The sequence below is a fragment of the Ixodes scapularis genome, unplaced genomic scaffold (assembly GCF_016920785.2).
Source record: "Ixodes scapularis isolate PalLabHiFi unplaced genomic scaffold, ASM1692078v2 PGA_scaffold0__279_contigs__length_252992795, whole genome shotgun sequence".
Classification (NCBI taxonomy): Eukaryota; Metazoa; Arthropoda; class Arachnida; order Ixodida; family Ixodidae; genus Ixodes; species Ixodes scapularis.
Genome location: NW_024609835.1, coordinates 5,739,169 through 5,760,748, shown reverse-complemented (window position 1 = coordinate 5,760,748; position 21,580 = coordinate 5,739,169). Strand labels below are relative to the sequence as shown.

The following is a 21,580-nucleotide window of genomic DNA, read 5'->3' as shown; positions in this document are numbered from 1 at the left end:
CATTTTTGTCAGTGTTTGGCGAAACACGGGGTTTGCAGTGTTTTTTTCTAAGGATGACACTATTTTTTTTAAAGCCGTGAAAGCTACATTTATGCTGTCTGTTTGTGCCGTGATTTATACGGCCAGGGGAACATGGCACATGGGGCTAATCATAGTGTTCTGTTGGCTAATAGGGTAAAATTTGTTAATCAACTTTTAATTAGTAAAATTGGATATATGGTTTCAATTAGAAACTTGCTGAGCGTCATGCAAAACCACTAGATCAATAATTTTTTTAGAAATACTTTGAGCAAGTGGGAAGCGTAGCAGTGCGCTAAGGGTATACCACTTGTTCAACAGGTACGAGGCCATGGTGCTATGACGAGAGACGGAAAACTCGCGCTGGCACCTAATCACACTGGTAACCTTGCTCCTGCTGTGCATTTGCGTATTGATGCCACGTCACCTATGCAATTAGAGGACTGTATACAGTCTTCTGAACAGATCAAAATCACCACTTTTTAAATATTGCATTTCATGCATTGCAAGACCTTAAAGGTAAAGCTCGCTGTTAATTTTTACATAACTTTGAAGGAAAAGACATAAGGCAGATTAGATGACATTGGTTCATGAAGGAATACCCAAGACCAAAGAAAAACAAAAAAAAAAACAAAAAAAACGGACATGCTAATGATTATTTTGCTTTCTGCGTTCTGGAAACTTTTTTTTTTTCTTTCTTGTTCGGTATACAGCAATCGGCCGGTGGCACAGAAGTTGCCAGCCATCGAGTCTCTGATTGCGTTAAAACGAGCAAGCCTGGTAAAAAAAAATCCCACAGGTGTAACTCGACGAATATGTTTCTCGACATCCGTTCAGATGCAAGCGATTGATGAAGAGACAGAATAGGCATCTGGGTCAGCACCTGACATCCGTCCCACCAGTACATGGCCGTGCGTAGTCCGTTTTTTTCCGCCGTCACCCAGATCGGCTCGGCGTGGTTCCACCAATGAGCGTGCGAGGCGTTCGGGTTCGGAGCCATCTCGAAGTAGTCGTCGTACTTTTCGTCGTACATGTAGTTCTGGACGAACCCGTGACTTTCCCCGTACAAACCTGAAAAAAAAATTATTTTGTTATTTCGGAATTTGATAAAAAGTACAGTAAACATATCTTGTTATTTGTGTAGCAATAATAAATTAACTATACGGGTACATTCTTAATCCATGGTCGCTGCACATTGAGAAAGTGAGAAGTCCATAAGAGGTTTTTCAGTTGTCCCTCCTCCATGATCAACTTCCTTCCTTCGAACTCGGCGTCTCTCGAGCGTCGAGCGTGCACGCACAGGCAGAGCGCAAAGCAACGAGTGTTTGATGCACTCGAAAGACACGCCCCTCTTCTCATTCTCTCAATAATACTATGACATTAAAAAAAGAAAAAAAAAACGATTTTGTTGCGTAGTGCCGTCCAAAACATCTTGGGTACCCCACAGCCACAGTCTTGGTTTTTGATTTTCCAACCTCACTTCACGACTTAGCGTCACGCCCGAATACAGTGCTTGCATCGCTCTCCAACTTCTCCTCGATGGGCTTCTTAAATGATCCGTGAACCGGGAGGATTCATGGTGCACTCTGGGACGGTACGCAGGTCCGTACCGCGACCGAAGGCCCGTGTTTCGACGGGAGCTCTCGCGAAGACAAATGGGTGCAGTGCGAGCGCGTTCCGATTTTATTTTTAAGCAGTGCTGAGATGCGCTACTCCGTGAACGGGTCAATCAAACTCGAAACCATGCCATTCCACTCGATGATCAAATAAGTCATATAATTCAACGCGCGCTGCGTAGCATGCGAAGATTTTTGAAAATAGTTTATTGAGGGAGAGGAGGAAACGAGAGCACGAAAGAACGCCAGAACACCGAGCTCTGGTTGGAATGATTAGCGGGTATACCAAAAGCAAGCTGCCTTTGTTTTCACTGCACTCGTCAAACCCGGAACACCGGCGTCCGACCTTTGAGGTTCGAACGCGTCCAAGCAGTGCAATTGAAACAGACGATGCCTGTGTCTCTACTGCATTTTTCGATCGCGTTAGAACGCGTACTTCCTGCGCCCGGCGTTTAAATACGTTCGAAGAGTTCAGTGGAGACCTACACAACTAGCTTTGCGTCTCTACCCAAAAACATTGCCACCAGTTCTCGGTGTTCTCACGATTCCGTGCGCGCTCTCCTCTCCTCCCCTCCCCCAGCTTCTGCCTGGATACGCCATTGCAATGTTTACAAAAGTACCAGCCCAGCGTGCGATGTTTGCAACCCAGTACGAGGCGGTTCGTCACCCCGAAACGCCAGCGAAGCATACGCCATGCGCACGGACGGTTATACAGGAAGAAGGTGCGCACACGTGCCTGTACTTTGATTGCATTTCCATTAAAAGTTAGTGTAGAGGGTGTTGGCGCATTTTTCATTTTCCAAATGCCCTGCTGTGCCTGCAGAGGCACGGCAGCGAGCGTTTTGAAAGTGCCTTTCATGCAAAAGTTCTACAGGTAATGCAGCATATACGGAAATGTGCTTTTCGCCAACGTCTTTTGTACGCAGCAAACGATACGCAGCATTAAATATAACTTGAAAGAAAAGCAGTCTGCGTGTTGTTTTCGTTTTTTAACGCTGAACCAAGCAATAATACAGGAATAAACTATTAGTTTTTGGGACAATTTCCAAACAAGACGTAAATGCTCAAATGCAATGGCGGTCATGTGAAGAAAAAAAGGGCTCCCGCAAGCTGTGTTACATGGATCAAGTTTGTTGTTGTAATCGCCGATTTTTTTTTTTCCGAAGTTCTGCGTTTTTACATACGTACATAATGATTGAAAAAAAAAAAAACTCACGTAACAGTAATTCAAGCTTGTCTCACATCATTGGGAAAAAGAAACGTTCCGTGCCTATTTATTATAATTTATGTTTCATTTCCACGAACTTGCCTACCCTTATGCTGGGGGTGCGGGTGAGAAGGGTGTGAGTATTTTAAATATGGGAAAAGAGGGTGCCTTCCTGTGAGTACTTTGAACCACCTGAATAGGGCTCAAGACTTCCACAGGTAAGAAAAGGAGGATTCAAGACACGAGAAAAAAGGTTTAAGAATGGATTACAAGAAGGAAAAAAAAAAACGTTTCAAGTTCACGAATGTAGTTTGGGTTTGTAAGAGGATCCGGAACTAAAAAAAAAAGGCAAACTACCCCCCCCCCCCCTCAAAAGAAAAAAGAAAAAAAAAAAGACAAAAATAACTGTGAAGTTGACTGTTTATGCAAGCAGAGACACTTGGCTGTATTTTTGTTTTCCTCTCCATTCTGCACTGCTGTACAATCCAGATGTAAAAGAATGATGTGTGCACCTTTTCTTGACCCTACATCTGGCGTAACCTGCCACTCAAAGCGTAAAAGAACACGGTTTACTAGCTGTCTATTCAGTAAAAACTGGCAATACTATTAGGATACAGGTCTTAAATCACAATTAAAAGAAATAACAAAAACAACAAGTACTTGAGGGATTTTTTTTGTTTGCTGTCTTTTGAGTTGGTACGATTGTATCTCTTAATTCAAGTAAATATGCAAAGGGTAAAAATATTTATAGAAACCACATGGAAAAAAAAAGAAAAAAAAATGAATTAACGAGGAAAAAAAAAATTAGAGCTACTCGTATTTACGGTGCGAAACGAATTAACAGTTGGCGCCCGCAGGAGCCCACGGAAAAGTAGCACTTATCATTCACGTGACCGGCCATATAGTCACGTGGTGTTTGCGCTCTTTCGGAGCTTCCTATGGAATATAAAAGTTACCTTCTTTAACAAGTTATTTTTATATTCGGGAAACAACAAGAGTAAGAAAATTGTCACTTTCGAATTGACTCATACGCATCGAGCGGGCGCGCCTACCTTAGTGGGTAGATCTCAAAGCAAGCTGCCTTGAAGTCTACCCACTATACTTCAATCAGAGCCATTCATAGCTGGGCGTTCTGACGTCACTAAAAGTCCTGCAAAAAAAGAAGACAAACTTCCGCTCTGCATTCCCTTTATCACTTATAGCCCTAAAAAAACAGACCATTCGATAGTGGAATCATGAACAGCGAGCCTGGTCCTGAATCTACGCGACCCCTTAGCAACAAAATGGAGAATAAAAATCAATATGAGTTAAATCGTTACTGATATCATAATTTGTATCGTGACTTAAATCCCGCTAGTTTTCTTTAAATAATAAAAAATCACACCTTCTCGGAAAAAAAGAATATATATATTATAATGTTTTTTTGTTTGTTTGTTTATTATTTGCTTTTCTTTATGTGAATATGTTCTTAATTTAAATCAAATAATCATAAAGCAAAGAAGAGTTATGGTACGCTGAGAACGAAAAATATGCAGCGCTTTTCTTAGCAAACCAAAGCGGGCTTTCTCTTCACCTTTCACTTAATTCGCCATTGACGTCTTTTTCCGTTACAAGCAAATCGAAATGCAAAAGAAAATAAAAGAAACAAGGTCAGAGCCTGTCGCAAACAAATGAGGATGCGAAAGAAAATCTAATAAACCTTTTTCACTAACTTAAAGTAGCAAGAAATATTTTGTATGTCGTTATACATGTAACGGACACCATGCTGTCATTGAAACAGTTCTTCAGAAATTTAAATTTGTAGTATTATTCTTTCTTCCGTATTAGTTTCTGTGATCGGACAAATTTATCACTCAATTTTTTATGTTTAAAACTACATCAAGTGCACTTGATGTAGATAAAGAATCACTATTTTCTAAGAATCATGATGTGTTTTTTCTTTCAAATCAATTAAATCAGTTTTTTTTTCATATCCCATAAATGAAAAAAAAATTTAATTGATTTGAAAATACAGATGATTTTTTTCTACCCCACTCCTCAGTGAAAGGAACGGGCTTTCGGCGAAGGTGAGCAAACTGTACTCGTCCTTCCTGGACTCCTACCGTATCTGTGAGTCCTAGAGATAAATTTATTTTGTACGTGCATCATATCATCGTATTCTAACTGTGTCGAAATAAAACAAACAAACGCTGGGTTCCCCTCAAGAAGTACGTCGCAACCAAAGGACTTGTGTGCATCTCTAACAATGATGTAACCCACAAACTTTAAACGGAGATTTCTGGAACTTTTGACACCTAATCAGCCGTTGGTATTCATTCACATTGATATGTTACAGCTCTTCGTTCAACCTTCTATCTGCCTGGAGGACAGAGTCCAGAGATACGAGCCGTCCGTAGCAAGCACGGAATTTCCCTCGTCCACAGAGTCGAGGTGCACTCCTTGCGCATCTGCCCCCTTGAGCAACAGTCAGATGACGCGAAAGAGCAATTGGTTTGGTGCCGACAAAGGGGGTAGCCTTAGTATCCAGTCGGTAGTAAATATAAACGGAGAGCAAGGAATTTTACGGAACGTCGTCTGAAAATCATTGTCACGCCAAAAAAAAAAGAGTTCAGTTTTTTTTTTTTTTTTGTAGAATATTTTCGTGTCGTTAAGTACGCTCTTGCCTTAATTACGGGCATAAAGAAACCGTCTAATGTTTTTCAACGAGACGCTCATCGTTAATCACGCTTGCAGAGAACATAATTAAGGAATGTTCGACTATTCGAGAGAACACCCAGAAGCACAGGCGTTTTAGAGGGGCAGTCATCCCTTGTCCGAGGAGCCGAATGCAAGTCCTAATCATTGATATAATCATACGCGGAAATTAACAGGGTGGTATACGACAGAAGAGAGCTACGGGAAGTCAATGTAACAACGGTCACAAAATAAACATTTTAGTGAAAATATGTGATTTTTTTTCTTGGGACGGATGCTAAAACGGCAAGAAGGGATATGCTCCATTCTTCCGTTCTCGTTGTAATTTTTTTTTTAGCCTCGATTCAACCACAAAGTAGACTTGTTTATGAGATGCAGAATACGACAGTCAATTATATCGTACGAGACTCGTGTTCAATGATTAGCACTGTTGGCGACGCAAGTGGCATAAGCGTCGCTGAAGGTTTCTTTATGGCAAAAAAAAATGCTCGTGTAGAAATCAGGTTTTCTTCGAAAATAAATTAGGATTTTACTTTGTACAAAAAACGAAACGCCTGACGGTTTCGTGGCTGAGAGCACGTGCCTTCATAGCATGGTGTCGGTTACGCGCATAATTCAACCTAGGCGGCTTTTTCAAAACAACATTTTACAACCATCACGAGCAGCGGGTCCAATCTTTGACGTGAAATGCCAGGCATGAAACACTTAGGACTGGCGTCAATAATTCTCGCGGTCAATAGCTCTCTTCTCCTTTAAACTGCCGAGCCTCCCTTAACTTAGCAGCTTCAGGATCGCTGGAAAACTCCCCAACCAGGACAGCGATGTAGAGAGAGCAAATTTTAGCACTTCGTTTGAGCAGGATGTGGTTCTATGTCAAAACGAACCTTTTTTGTATAAAAAAAAAACATTTATTTGGGTTTTTTGCTTGCTCCCTGAAAAAAAAAGAACATTACTCCATTCATCGGAATTCCCAAGGGCATTCGGACGCCACGTGCTAACCTGCCTTATCTCTATCTACAAAGATATCCGCGAAAGAGAAGTGGTACATATGTCGCAGGATATCGCTGAGCAGTCTCACAAGAGGTTCATCCTAAGTTTAAGCTCTTGACTTGCCCCTCAACTTCTGCCCCAATAATCTTTAAAAAAAGCAAAAGAAGAGCTGGGGGGAGGCCTGCAATCTCTGGAATGTTCAAGTTCACCTTCAGATATTACTAGTGCCGAAGCTACACTCCTATGATCACAGCGTTTGAAGGTGTTCCACAGATCGTCATATACAACATCGTTGTTATAAGCGCAGTGTGCATTTCGAAAGTATGGTGCAATATACTAAAAATGCTTTAGGTTCGCATTTGTTTATAGAAGTATAAAATGTACATTATTTAGAGAATCTTATCTGAGGGCGCAAATGCGCTAGATCGATCTGCACACTCGTTTCTAAACATTTTAGCAATTTATCAGAATACAATACAGCTTTACAATTTAAGTTTCTTCAAGGACCAGGCAACATGTTCATCGATTAAATTTACGCATCAAAACGCCATGCATCATTTTAGCTCTTATTCTGAAGTGTCGCTATCTTATACCATGCATGAGAAATAACAATGACGGGTTTACATTCACTTACATCGCAAAATATGGAACTCCCTTCCGAAAAGACAAACTGCCATGCCATCCAAAATAGCAACCCGCGTACACACACACACAGCATCAATCGTCAACAAACATACTCGTCCTTTTTACACACCCACTATCCTCCCTCACATGCATAAACAGTAACTGCCTTCTTTGCGCTTAATTCATTTTTTCTTCCTTTTTATCTTTTTACTGTAGGCTGTACTTACGTCGGATCGTATAATGACAGCCGGGGTCATATTTTTTACATTTCTGCAATAAATATATCTGAAAGCTTTGTTCTTGTGAGGGGGACGTTTAGGGGCATGTGAATGCATTAGCTAAACGTTTCCCAAGGATGTAAAATTTAGAAGCCCGGGGCGTGGATATTGCCGAGATTTCAATATGGTAACTTGCATAGCCGCCAATGTCAGCCAAAAGCAGACACGTAGTTAATTTATTTTAATTTATTTTAGAGATAATTTACATCATGGACACCAAATATTAATTATTCCAATTATATATTTTTATAAAAAGAAAACTACGAATACGTGGAAAACACGTTTTAGAAATACGTTCACTTACTGGTAAAAAGCTTTATACAAAACCTCGCTAAATATATAAAAACGCGCGCCTTGAAATTAAGCTTACGAATATATAAAAATATTTGCTTAGCATTATTATAGTTTTGTTATTAAGTCAGTAACGTAAGTTATTTCTCTAGAAGTGGTAAAACTGCACGTCAATATATATATATATATATATAGATATATAAGCTCAATCTTTTATTATTTCTTTAAAAGGAAGATGGGGCGGTTCCGCATCTGAGAAGAAACACTTGAATTGTGTTCATTTGGCCGTTAGAATAACAGATATAACAATTAAATTTCAATGCGACGCGCCGGAAAGCCATAAGAGTAATTTCACAATGGGGCTGAAGCAGGGCCGTACCCAGAAAAAAATTTCGGGGGCGGTTTTCGGGGACAACGGCGGCCATTTTGAAAGTGTCTGTTGTCTTATTTTCGCCTACGAATCATGTGCATCGGTGGCATACAATGGAGAGTTACAGCAAACCGGAGAACCGGTCCCGGTTTGGTACCCGCTAGCCGACCGGCGCCACTGCGCTTGCGCAGAGGTGGAGATTAAAATCGGCTGGCTGCCTGTGCACCGACCAGGGCCGTACCCAGAAAAAAATTTCGGGGGGGGGGGGGGGTCAGAACCCCCTATCCCCCCCCCCCCCCCCCCCCCCCCTGGTTACGGCCCTGGGCTGAAGCCCCGCCTCCCTAGCCTTGGGCAGCCAAAAGACCCGTCAAGGACGTCACGTACAGCGACTCTCTTTCGCGTTTTCTAGCGTTTAACAATACATGCGCAGCAAATGGCTTGGGTATTTGGGTTCATGGGGTAAAAATTCACTTCTAACTCATTTTTTTCAAGAAGCTCCGTAGCTTCCCTTTAACTCTCCTTAACCTCTTGCAGTATCTTCAACTAGCTTGTGGTGGCGAAGTATTGCGTAGCACATAACTTGCAATTGAGCGAAGCGACAACACACCTTCACTGAAATAGAGCTAGCTTGTCTTAGCTATGGGGGCTTTGCCGCGCGATGTCGACTCCAAAGAGATCTTCTCTAGAACCGGCAAAGTCTGTACAACGGTGCTGCTCTATTCCAGGGCGTGGAAAGTCGTCATAACTTAAAAGATTGGGACAAGGAAGAATAAAAAAAAAAAGAAGAAACAGACAACAGAATACAAAACTTCAAGAACAGCGGAGTTTGTTCGACCACATCAAAACAAAAAAAAGACCTAGAAAAAAGAACATGACGTCGCAAAGATCTGACAAGATGTAGCTTGACAGGCTGGACTCCTACTACACAAGACAAGCTTCCGGCAACGAGCATCCGCAAAGATAATCTCTGTCAAGACTATCAGAACCGACCAACTTCCTAATCTCAGGGTGTACCAGATTATATTTCCTAGCCAGCTGGTTTGTGTGCGTTCACTTCTCAGAAAGTTATGTTGTCTTAAGTTTTGTTCTTTCCGTTTCCTTGTGTTGCCCCTTAGGGTAACCCCCCCCCCCCCCCCCCCTTAATTCCTAAGAATTGTCGGTAGACGCCAGTGCTGCCGGCAGTTTCGAACAGTATATGAATGGAAGATTGCCTTAAAACTCAAGCGCACACACAAGGAAGGTCAGTCACTGTGTAAACAAAGCGAGAGAAGTCTTCTTTGGCATGTTCTCTCTAAATGATAATGTGAGAGTTTCTGAATGCCTCTCTGCAGGCTCCAAATGTCTAGTTAGCGTGGTGAAACTAAAACAGCAAGAAAACGTTTTATTGCTTATCAACTTCTATCTGTATTCCTTTTACGTTACGTTACACGTCGATACTTTGAAATGGTCAGCCGATGTTTGTTTTCCACCTCGCAATGTGGAACACCAAGATAGCTGCCCCCCCTCCGATACTACTTCCTTGTTTCGGAATGATTCACAATACTCTAATGAGGTTACGCAAATATTTTTACATATTCGTAAGTTGCATTTCAAGGCGCACATTTTTATACATATGGCGAGATTTCGTATCAAGGTGTTTGTTGGTAAATAATTTGTAAAAGTGTCTCCAAAACGTGTTTTTTTTTGTTTGTTTCGTAATTTGTTTTGCATAGAAATATATAACTGCAATTTTTTATAATTGGTGTGCACGTTGTATATTGCCTATAAAATAAATGAAATATTTTTTATTTACATGCCAGCATTTGGTGTGACAATTTCGGCTATGCGAATTACCATAGTGAAATCTCGGTAGTGTCCAGGCCTCGAGCTTCCCAATTTTCTATCTCCGGGAAAATTCTAGCTACAGAGTTAACATATAGCTGAATGTTCCTACCAAGAACATGGCTTTCATATACATTTAGTACAGAAATATCAAAAATATGACCCGGACAGTAAACCTACGATCAGACGTAGAAACACCCGGTAAAACGTATTTTTATCGATAGGTTTTTCGGCCTCTTTATGTAGAATCAGAATTGTATACATTGCTATTTTGCTGTTTCTCATATGGTTTTATATTCTTTTTTTTTATCATGCTTGCACCACATTTGCTTCTTTACTTTGTGTAACCTAATTATTCTTTACTTACAATAATGTTCATCTGATTGAGATTAAATGCTGGACTATTTTTTGATCGCTAACTAACCCTTTATTACCAGGGAATTTCATCACCCGGTTTTGTTTCACTTTGTAACTCTTTAGTGAATAATTTTTTTTTTATTTAACAATTTGTTTGAAAATAAAAACGCAATTTTGACTTGGTTTTTGACTGCAGGGTGAGTGCTGTCTAACGTGTCCGGTATCTTGGCCGGAATTATCCTAAATAAAAAAAATAAAAAAAAGAGCTAAGCTTTGCTGCTTATGGAGAACTTTAAGCACGTGCTTTGTAACTTACTTTCGCAGCTTTGTGTTAACAGCGCCAGTCGTTAATATTTGATCCACTCGTGGAAGCTGGAAAGCGAACTTCAAGTGACAGCTTTATGTTCCTATACTCACTAGGTGTCGTCGACTTTGCACAAGTCGTGATCTCTGAAGTTGCCAGCATTTTGTCGCATTTTCTTTCTAAATTTTTTTCTTGCCCCGATCGTACCGTTAGGAATATTCATATGCGAGAGAAAAACACATCTCTCACTTTTGTCCACAGGAAATATTTAAAGAAACTCGCGAAATGGATCACGTGCTCATATTTATCAGCACGAAGGCTTATGACCGGAGAAAAAAAAAAACAAAAAAAAACATGCACGTACTTGCTTGAGGAAGCAAGCGTAGCAAAACAAATTACACCGCGCCCGCGCACAACCCCCCCCCCCCCCCCCCCCCCCCCCCCCCGTGTCTGAGGAAACTTCATGGACGTTTTATTTTATACTCGCAAATGTCGCGCCCTCTACTCCGGTTCACGATTACTTGGCGAACTGTGAAGGCTGCGGCCCTCTCGACCGAATAAGAGCGTCGGAGCAATGCACGCGACAACCCTCCATGGCCAACACAAACGCGCCCGTGTCGTGGTGTCACGTGCCTCGCTCCGATGCTCTGATTGGGTTGCGGGGGCCGTAGCCTCCACAGTTCGCCAAGTTATAATGAAATGGGGTATAGCAGCACAAACAAGAGAACGAAGTCCTTCGGTAGCATCGCAGGGAGCAAAGAAGAATTCCTCTTTGAGTCAAGGCCACACGACACACGCAAACGATGTCGCGACCAAAGTTTCTCAATAAGAGACGTTCTTTCGAACTGGTTTTTGCGCCCTGCCGTGCCTGCTTTCAGCGATGGTTCCGTGAACTGCAACCGATACGAAGTTGGAATGGCAAACGGAAAACTTGCCGGCCTTTTCGCCAGCACAGTGCAACACATGCAAATTGCCAGAAGCTGTGCCAAATAAACGCGAAGAGCGAAAAGAGAACCAAAACATATCTAAGTTTGTACGCTTTTTTTTTTTTTTTTTTTTGTGGCGAGACGGGTAGGTACGGGGAGAGGGGCAAAGGTACGTAGACTTTCCGCACTCGCAGTTTTTCCGCCAGACAGACCCCTTAGCCCGCGCGAGGAGCTTGAAGCAACGTGCACCTCCCACAGCTGTGTGTTTTAATTCTGTTTTTTCGCTTGTCGGTATTTTTATTTTTTTTAGCTCCCAACACGTGCCGGGCTGGGACACAGCTGTGTGACATCGCCAGAAATGTCGACGTTTTGCGAGTAGGGCAACATTAGTCTGCGTGCTAAAAACCTTGGTAGCGTTTTGTTTTTCACGGAGCAAAGCAGAAACCGACATCAGCCCGCTGTTTTAGGGCTCGTGAAAACAGAACATTGAAACACAAGCGGTCTTGTGGTTACTGTGTCTGAGCTGCTGGCAAAACCAAGACAGCGCATTTAGAAGGGAGCCGTTGTAAACTCTGCAAAACATTGTGCAAGAGTCGTGCTGAGGTCATAATCATGCATGTAATTTTAAAGATGCGCGGAAATACAGCTATTTATATATATTAGATAAGTCAACCTTAAAGTGCGGCGGTTCGTGCTTATATCAATTGTTAGGGTGATACGAAGTCAGAGACGAGACGTCTGCTCAATGGCGGGATTTAATTAAAAATGGCTGCGGCCTGCTCGTGACAGCGTACTCTGCCACGGCACCTGGGACAACCAGTCAACCTCTTTTTTTCTTCTTTTTTTTTATACTCTATTATCAGAAACATTCCCCCATAAAATGCCGTGAGCTTCCACCCTAATTCTGCAGTCAACAGTTCTTCATAAAGGGTTTAAAAGCTATCTCTAGAAGGACTCGGTAATTTCATTCCACATTTCGGTTGAAGTATAATGTTGGGAAAACTGAACAATGTACAGCTACGAGGAAGTCTTGAGAAAATTGCGATGTCTTTCGGCGAAGCAACAATTTCCTCTTTCCGACAGCAAGCGCAACAGTAAGCGATTTCTCAAGCACAAAGTAAACCTTACGCACTAGTGTATCATATATTTTCACTGCAGTAGCTCACGTTCTCGATTTAACGTGAATCAAATTTCAGATGTTGATCCAGTAGACATATTGGTCGAACCTGTAATCAAATTTGGATTTGCGAAACTGTTCCAGCATTAAGAGCGCGCACATGTTTTTATTGTGTTTTCCATTTTTAGGTAGCACTACCCGCCATTTGTCGTAGATACACTTCAAAAAAAGTATTCAGCCAAAAACTGAAACACAACTTCAATGTACGGGTCTACACGTAAAGAGGGGAAACGAGAATATGCGCAACACCGAACCTTTCTGTTTATTACTTCAACCGTTCCGCAACGATCTATATTAAACTGCGGCGACTCGTAGCGTTTCATTATTTATTTTATCGCAGCTAAACTACCCGGCTGCACAGATGCACTAAGGAAACAAAACAAAACAAAAAACATTTGACGTTTCTGTTGAGTCAGCGTAAGGTCGGTCTACCATTGAGGTACGGCGACATTGGTTTACGCTGTGGGGAGAAATGTAGCCGGTGCGGTACGACTGGTAATTTTTATTTCTTTTTTAACGTGCATCAGAACGTAGCGATACGTTCAGCGCGTCTCCGCTGTGTGTGAGCTATTTAGCCAGTGCGGTAGCACTGCTGGCCAGGGATCTATTACGGTAGACGACCGCACGCAAGTATATTAGGGAGATTTCGTAGATAGTTTTCGCCGTCCCGCAACGGCTTTTCGCAACCCGCTACGCTACCCGGGACTCTACTGTCGAGGCCATCGGCGCGCAGGCGCAGTAGCGGCTTCCTTGATGTGGAGGACTTAGCGGAGTGGGAAACGCGATCTACGAAAACTCCCTGTTATGTACTCACAGATCAAAAGGGGCACAAGGTTGGCTCCGAACCCAGGAACACCTCGGGGTTCGGCAGCGTGAGCTTTCGCACAGACTCACCGGTCACGATGGAGTACCAGTTGGGGTACGAGTTGGCCGGCATGATGGGCACCACGTACTTGGCCTTGACGCCATCCCGCGCCAGGGCCGTGAACCCTGGCAGCTGGGGCTCGTCCAGGTAGTCCCAGCGGACGCCGTCCACGAGGATCAAGATGACGCGAGGCGGTGTCCCGCCGGTCGCCAGGGTCTTTGCCCCGCACAGGCCTCCGAGGCTGGCAGCGAGCGCGAGAAGAAAGGCGTGCAGGGCGGACATGCTCGTCGATCGCCGCATCTCTCTGCGGCGTATCTTGGGTGCTGAGCTTGCGGAGGGTGCTTGCGCGCGCGTGGGGCGTTATGATGACCAAGGCTGCGCTCAACGACGGTAACTGATGCGGGGAGGCGCTCGGGGGGCGAGGGGAAGGGGTCGTGCACTGTGTGCCGTCGGCGTCGGGGCCTCGCTGCGGCGCGCTCTCTCCGCCGAGAGTGGCACTTCAACTGTCGCGCCACAGGTGGAGGGGGACTCGCCTTCTCTCGCAGAGTTGGCGGGACGGGTGAGAAAGGGTGTTTTGACGAGGCGACGCCCGTGACGGCAGCTTAATCATCTTATCTTGCACGTGCAATCCACCCTTTTCCGCAATCCCGGTTCGAGGGTTTTATGATTGGTAGATGTGTGGGCGTGGCACAAGCGCGCGCAAGCTAGCACCAAGAAGCTTGCCTCCCTTCCCTTCCTACTGGCGTTTTTGTTTTTTTCCTTCGGCCCAAGATAATTTCCAGACAAAAGACGCCACTTCCGCGGAAAGTTGTGAATCAAAAATCAAATTGTCAACGCGACAAAAAAAAAAAAAAAAAGGCGTGTTTTCTTTATAAAAAAGGCCTATGCTTGATTTAAATACAGCCCTAACCGTGTCTGCGTTTATACAAACGAATATTTGCATAACAAACAAATCAAAAGCATATCCTTTTTTTTGTAGGGTAAGGGATTTTTTTATTTCGTCCCTTTCCCTTTGAGGAAGTGAATATGAGCTAACTACTGCAGCAATAAGAAAGACAGCTTTCCAATCACTTCTATGAGAAGCAGGTACGACTACGGATAGTTACATTTTAAGGTTGGCTAGTGGTGCCCTACGTTGGTAATCACTGGTGGTGAATAGCTGAGCTCGCTGCTGCTTTCGAACCACCGGGGAAGAGACAGAGGGGAAAGCTGCTTTTGTACGAATTTTGAGTGAAAGTTAATCCCCTTAATCTTTTAGAGGGAGAACAGCGACCTCTGGGGAAGCCTGGGACATGCAAAGGAAAGTCCCGGTGAGAAGAAAATTTCGCCTTCCCTTCTTTTCTTGTGATTGCCCGAGTGCTGACGGCAAACTCCTCCCGAGCATGCGCTGTGAGCATTTACCTCAAATATAACGTCCAGTGAACACCACCTATTGAAGAACGGGCATGAGAAGCAGACTTGTACGTAATCCGTCACGAGTAACGATATTACTTGCAATCCCTAACATTATTCAGTAACTTCGTAACTGAATAAATGCGTATTTCCTAGAGTAATTGTAAAGCAATTCCTATACAGATTTGCGCAAAGGATTCGTTAAAAACACTTATAATTTTTTTCCCACAACCCTCCAAATCCCCTCCCCCCCCCCCCCCCCCCCTCCCCACCCCGGAGAAAAACAGTCGTTTTTACTTTGGTGAAATTCGAGCGCAGTAGCGCTGAAAGGAGGTTTGGCACTCTTCAGTTCCACAAAGCCTTTGTTTACAACACCTAACACCAACAAAGTTTAAAAAAAAAAAAACATTTTTACAACAACAACAAAAAAAAAAAAAAAAAGAGGGGGGAGCAAGTCATGATTTCTTTTTTCATTCTTTAGCTCTTTTAGTCCCATGTGATTGTGTGCCTCTTCGAGAGGCTCGAGGCAGTCTAGAGGCAGTAAGTACACAGACAAAAAATTAACGATGTCCCTCTCAGTTATGGTAACTACGACCATTTTCATAATGTCACAAAAGGAAAGAACGCTTGGTTTACTCTAAAATCCACTAAATGCGGTGTGATAATAAGTGAAGGTGTTATTGCCACAAGCATCCTCCTTCGTGGCTGCACAAAAGGTATATTAGAACACGACTCATCTTCTCAAGAAGCCGGATGTTTTTTTGTTTGTTTTTTTTCGGCTTCTTTTCACTTTATCCTACCACTTTTTACTTACTTTTTTGTAGTTCAACTTTTAAAGACCCAAACTTCTTAAAATTTCTTAGGACGAGGGAACACACTGGCATTCTGGCGCCATCTATGCGGCGACCCTGGAACTGCATTTCACAAGAGCAAAGGTTTCGCGGGATTTCCGAGGCAATGATGTGATTGCTGCGCCAATTGCGCCAAACTGCGCCAAGGGGCTAACCCTGCTATATCCTGCTACATTTTGCCAAGATATGGGTAATCTGCGCCAAGCCTGCGCCAAAGGAGCAATTTCGGTCGTCTTTCAAAACCGAAACTAAACTAAGGACCGTAATTGCGCATGTGTCAGCTAGGTGGCGCAAGAAGCCCGACACTAACTTACTAAGTACCCTGCATCAATCGTCCATCCGGTCTTGCACGATTTTTCCCGCCGTCCTAACCTCCTTGCCGCCGTCTCGCGTTTCGCGCCCTCGTGCCGAACGTTGCTCGTGCCCTCGTCCCTCGTCGTCTCAAAAATCTCGTCTCGCGACTTTTTGAAATTTTTTCAACGATAGACGCGGGCGTGTGCGAACGCCCGACGCTAGTGTGCCGGGTGCCAGCCATGCCGTCATGCTGTGAAACAAAACCACGTTTTTGGGCGGCGACAGTTACCTTGTGAGCTGAAACGCTCGCGCGACCACAGTCACTGTGGTCGCGCGACGTCGGGTGTTGCCGTCCCCACGTTGCTGCAGATATGGCGCTTTCTAAACTTGTTCATCGACATTCCTGTCCTTGTTTAAATCATACACTACTACAAAAATCCCTCTTTAACTCAAAGACTGCTTGTCGAAATATTGATTGTCTAGGTTTCTCTCGGTGGACTTTCTTTCGAGAGGGAGCCCGGTACGTGAAAAATCTGTCGCGAAAGAAAGTTGGTGAAGAGAAGTGAGCTAAAACAAAGAAGGCAATGTGTGTACGAAAAAAAAATTGGGTTGTGTGTGTGTTTATACAGCCTAGAACTTGGTCTGCCTTACAGGGGCGACGAGTCTCCCAGCTGTAGATGAGAAATTTAGCCAGTGCGGTACAGCCGCTAGCCTGGGGTCTTTAACGTGCATCACGCAGTAGTGATACACGACCGCACGCCGGTACGATGCTCATCCAGATCGAAACGGGCAGGGGTGGGGCTCGAACCCAGAATCCCTGGGTTCTGCAGCGCGAGCTTTCGCTCCACGTGCTCCGAGCTGTTGTGCGCTAGACCACTCGGCCACCGATCCCCCCAATGTGTGTACGTTTAACCCGCACATCGCGCTTGTATTTCTCGAGTGGTCGTTGCACAAAGCGCTCCAAGAACTTTTTGACCCTGGCTCGCGATGTCATGCATCGATGCGCTCAGGTTCTTTATTTCGGTGTGTTTAGCTTGTACATCGCCTGCCGGCCTTGCAAGCACAAGCCGCTCGAATGCTTTTTTTTTTTTTTTTTTGTATGCTGAATAGTTACATTTTGCACACGATTTTGGGAACCAGTTGGCGACGGAGGGGAGTGGCATTGTTTTGGTTTCAATTGAACAGCCGTTGTCTCCGCTCGTGCAACGTAGCACGTGCCACTGTAGGCCTGCTGAAGTTGCCCTTACGTACATGTGAACATGACTGCATGACAGAGGAACCAGCCGGGACGCTCGCAATTCATTGTTTTGCGTTTGCTTACTTTTGACGAAAATCTCGCACGTCAGGAACCAGTAAAGCGGTGGCAAGCGTTCTTTTCGGAATTGCTCGGCAACGCCTACAACCCTGTACACTTGTGGGATGTCTCATCAGTAAAACACAAACAGCGAGTTCTGTCACAATACACCACAAAGTGACCTTCGTTTGTCCAGCAATTAAAACAAATATTTTTATTTTTCTAAGAATATCTGCTCCAAAAGCCACTTTTGCTGCTCCGGAACACTGTCTGGGCTGCTCCAAAAGCCACTTTTGCTGCTCCGAAACACTGTTCCGGCTGCTCCAAAGGCCACTTTTGCTGCTCCGGAACACTGTCTGGGCTGCTCCAAAAGCCACTTTTGCTGCTCCGAAACACTGTTCCGGCTGCTCCAAAGGCCACTTTTGCTGCTCCGGAACACTGTCTGGGCTGCTCCAAAAGCCACTTTTGCTGCTCCGAAACACTGTTCCGGCTGCTCCAAAGGCCACTTTTGCTGCTCCGGAACACTGTCTGGGCTGCTCCAAAAGCCACTTTTGCTGCTCCGAAACACTGTTCCGGCTGCTCCAAAGGCCACTTTTGCTGCTCCGGAACACTGTCTGGGCTGCTCCAAAAGCCACTTTTGCTGCTCCGAAACACTGTTCCGGCTGCTCCAAAAGCCACTTTTGCTGCTCCAAAACACTGTTTTGGCTGCTTCAAAAAGTGCTCCAAGATGGCTTAGACCAATCACATCAGTGCCGAGGTCAAATGTGCGTAATACCTCTAAGAAAGGATCGTTTATAACGTTGGCAAAAGTTTTTCGAGCCGAGAAAAAAAGGATAATGCGCGAGAGAAATAGAGAATATGCCGGACCGCCAAGTTTACACTGCTACCCAATAGATGGCGCCAGTGTGTCCTCTGGTTGTAAGAGGTTTTAAGGAACCGCGTTATAAGAGGTAGCAAGAGTGCGTACGGGGCTTAAGGTTGGCCCACTTGATTTATGGATTCAAGAATTCAAGAATTGCAGAATTCAAGAATTCAGAATTCATCTGCGTCTCTGTCACCTTCTTTGTGCGTCAGATTTTTGCGAGCACTTAAAAAATGGTAATGGACTTTTTATTCTCAGCTGTTGTTATTTCAGGAAACATGCGACCTTAATTAGAAATTTTTAGAAATAAAATAAAATGGCAGCTCACGTAGGCTTGAGACTCTCGGCTTGAGGAGAGAGTGAAACTCGTGGGTGGGGTCATGGTGGGACTTAATTTGAATCCCGGAGAAAATCTCATTGGAGAGAAGCTCACCGGACATAAGGTCACCGGAGAAAAAGTTACCCACTTTTATGCGGGTTCGAAGAAATGCCCACGAGTCTTTTGACAGACCCGGAGAAAAACTCAACTCGAATTAAAGTAATATGTAATGTCCTCGATATTATTTAATAGGAGTAGTGCTACCAAGGTTTTAGGCGTCTCTCACGCAAACTGTACACCGTGCAACAGAGTTAGCGCGAAGCGATTTTTCCCATTTTACTCAGAGAAGGGGTTGATCAGCGTCAAACCATTATCGCATAAATTTTTGCCCCGAACGAGCAATTTCCACCCGACTGGCAGATATAATAGCAACCACTAAAATGTAAAAAAAAAAAAAAAAGTTAATCGTTTGTTTATGTTGACAAGGTCACTCAGTGTACACGCTGCACATCAGGTCGTTCTTTAAGTCAGCATTATTTTAGTTATATCAAACTAATATCACTGTAGCTAGAAAAGATCGATTATTTATCACCATATGCATTTTTTGTCACGGCAGGTGTTTTGATCAATTCTTCCGATCAGTAAAAGAAATGTGATAAAAATAGTTACCGCAATTCTAACACATCATGACCATGCAAACGCCGCCATACTATGCTCCGTTCCACCTTCAGTGCGAGCGCAGTTAGGGTGACCATCCGTCCCGCGACTCGCGGGACTGTCCCGCATTGAGGGCTCGTGTCCTGCGTCCCGCGAGAAATTCCAAACTCTTCAAAATGTCCCGCATTTCACATTGTCGTAACATTCACTGCGCAAATTATGGGGCTTCCGAACAACGGGCAACGGGGAACCGCGGAGGTCGCTGATGTGTGAATCTCGATGGTATGTCATTTTCTTGCCAAGCACTGCAAGAAGCGACCGTCGTTGTTGCAGGAGACTGACGCACATGCGCCGTTGTGCCTCTCTCCTTGATGGCAAAATATTGCGAGCGAAAATTGCTCGCCAAAAGCTGAAAAATAAACTATTGTAATTAGTTGCAAATCATACTGTATCATTTGAGAGGGGTGTTGTAGAAAGCTTTTTTTTTTTAGTGACGACGGCCAGAAAAGGCAAAAAAACCTGCAATTTACAACGGTCAAAAAAACAACATAAGGTTTTATTTTATTGTAGGAGCATGTTAATATAAGAGTAAGTATCGACAGGAAGCAATAAGCCGAAAAATAGTTACTGTTTTTTATTTCCTTTTGATGCATTAGGGTCTGGTGCAGTCGATCTTTATGTTTTCAACGTGGATACTTTTAATAAAATATTTACCATTACAAATAAACAAAAGTATATCACTGTGAGTGAAAGTTATCTTAGTTTAATTGCCGCGTACAATTTTCAGGTGTATATAATACGCTTTCGGACAGCACAGGATTTGGGTTGTGCCCGTTGGTGAATTTCCCTTAATACTTATTTCTTGAGTCGTGAAAATACCGTCCTCCTCTTACCCCCTCCCTCCCTCCCTCTTCCCCCCCCCCCCCCCCCCCCCCCCCCCCGGTCAGGGTGTCCCGCATTCCACCTGCAGGAAGGTGGTCACCCTAAGCGCAGTGTACGCCACGAGCTATCCCAGCCGATCAGCGCCGGGAGAAAATCGCGTGACCTGCCGGTTGGGCAGAGCGACACAGAGAGCTCAAGGTCACATGACACTCTCTCAGCGCTGGATTGGCTGGGATGGCTCCTAGCGTCCGCTGCGCTCGGACTGAAGGTGGAACAATATAGAACAAAAACAGTTTAGTTTTTTTTTTTTTTTTTTAGGGGGGGTGGGGAGGAGGAAGGGAAGGGTTTGCAAAAGAGCTGCGTTGGCTTTTTGACGCGATTTAATTTTCTTGCAATATGCGATTACTTTCTCAGCTTTCGTTTCTATCTTTTGCGTTCTGCTTTTATTGCAAAATATGACGTAACTGACGAACGTAGTCGGAGGTAGGAATAAAGCTCAACGCATCGATTTGCTCCGACGACCCCTGCTTTTTGCTCGAGTTCCGTCCGATATAAATCTTTCTTGTGCGATGATTCTTTGATTTAAGTACACGATATATAACCACCTAAAAACGCATCAAATAATAAAAGCAAAAATAAGAAAGAATATTTTGGGATCATTTTTGCGGGCCAGGTGTGATTTAAGTCATCCTAGTAAAACCGGTCTGATTGAAATGAATAATTAAGTCACCTCGACTTTTATTCTCCCCCCTGGCTGTAGCACTCGTTCCACTTTTATGTCAACCCCTTTCGCGTGAGTGTTAGCATATTTATACCTGACGTAGCCCGGGTAAAGAAAATACGACCTTGTTTTTTTTTTTGTTTTCTTTCCCCCGTTCGAATAAGATAGGGAATGAAACCACTGCTCCTTATCCGAATTCTTAAATGTGGAGATTTGGCTACGCGGTGTCGGTATACTAAATAAAATGCCATTTCATAAATTAATATCCAGAAACTACTCAAGCTGCAGCCCCCTGCACTGGTTACATTTCCCCCTCGTTATTTTCTTTATTTGCGTTCTATTGGGAATATATATTTTATTTTCGTCAGGCACGCCTGACGTGCTACAGGACGTTTTGAGTGAACGTATTTCACTTGATTGAACGCTCGAGTCTTATATTCGTAGGTGAGCTTTTCCCCTCATTCGTCAAAACGCCGGTGAGCTTTTCTCCACATCGGACAGTTTTGCGGTGAGCTTTTTTCTGGTGAGCTTTTCTCCGGTTGCCTTTACTGCGGTGAGTTTTTTCCTGCCGCCTTTTAATTCGCTGCCCGTGGCCTCGGCGCGCGATATATATCTGAAGAACCCCGGAGTGCACTACCACCGGCTCGTGCTCCTTGCGTTTTTGAACGGCATCAAAAAGATGCCGTTCAATATGAAGGTGAACGCCGGACCTTCCACCGCTCTGTGCTATCAGCGCAATGACGTGGGTGCCACGGCAGCCGCGTCATGGC

At 44.0% G+C, this 21,580-nt stretch overlaps 1 protein-coding gene across 1 annotated transcript in view; it reads right to left on the bottom strand.

The window, feature by feature from the left end:
• LOC8023590 (glycerophosphocholine cholinephosphodiesterase ENPP6) overlaps positions 1 to 14,177 on the bottom strand; it is a 39,271-nt gene extending 25,094 nt beyond the window's left edge. Inside the window, exons 1-2 of the mRNA XM_029968133.4 lie at positions 13,568 to 14,177; positions 902 to 1,089 (exon numbers count right to left, since the gene is read on the bottom strand). Of these exons, the coding sequence (XP_029823993.3) occupies positions 902 to 1,089; positions 13,568 to 13,838 (459 nt within the window). The 5' untranslated portion in view covers positions 13,839 to 14,177. The remainder of the gene's footprint in view (positions 1 to 901; positions 1,090 to 13,567) is intronic.
• Positions 14,178 to 21,580: the final 7,403 nt, after the last annotated feature.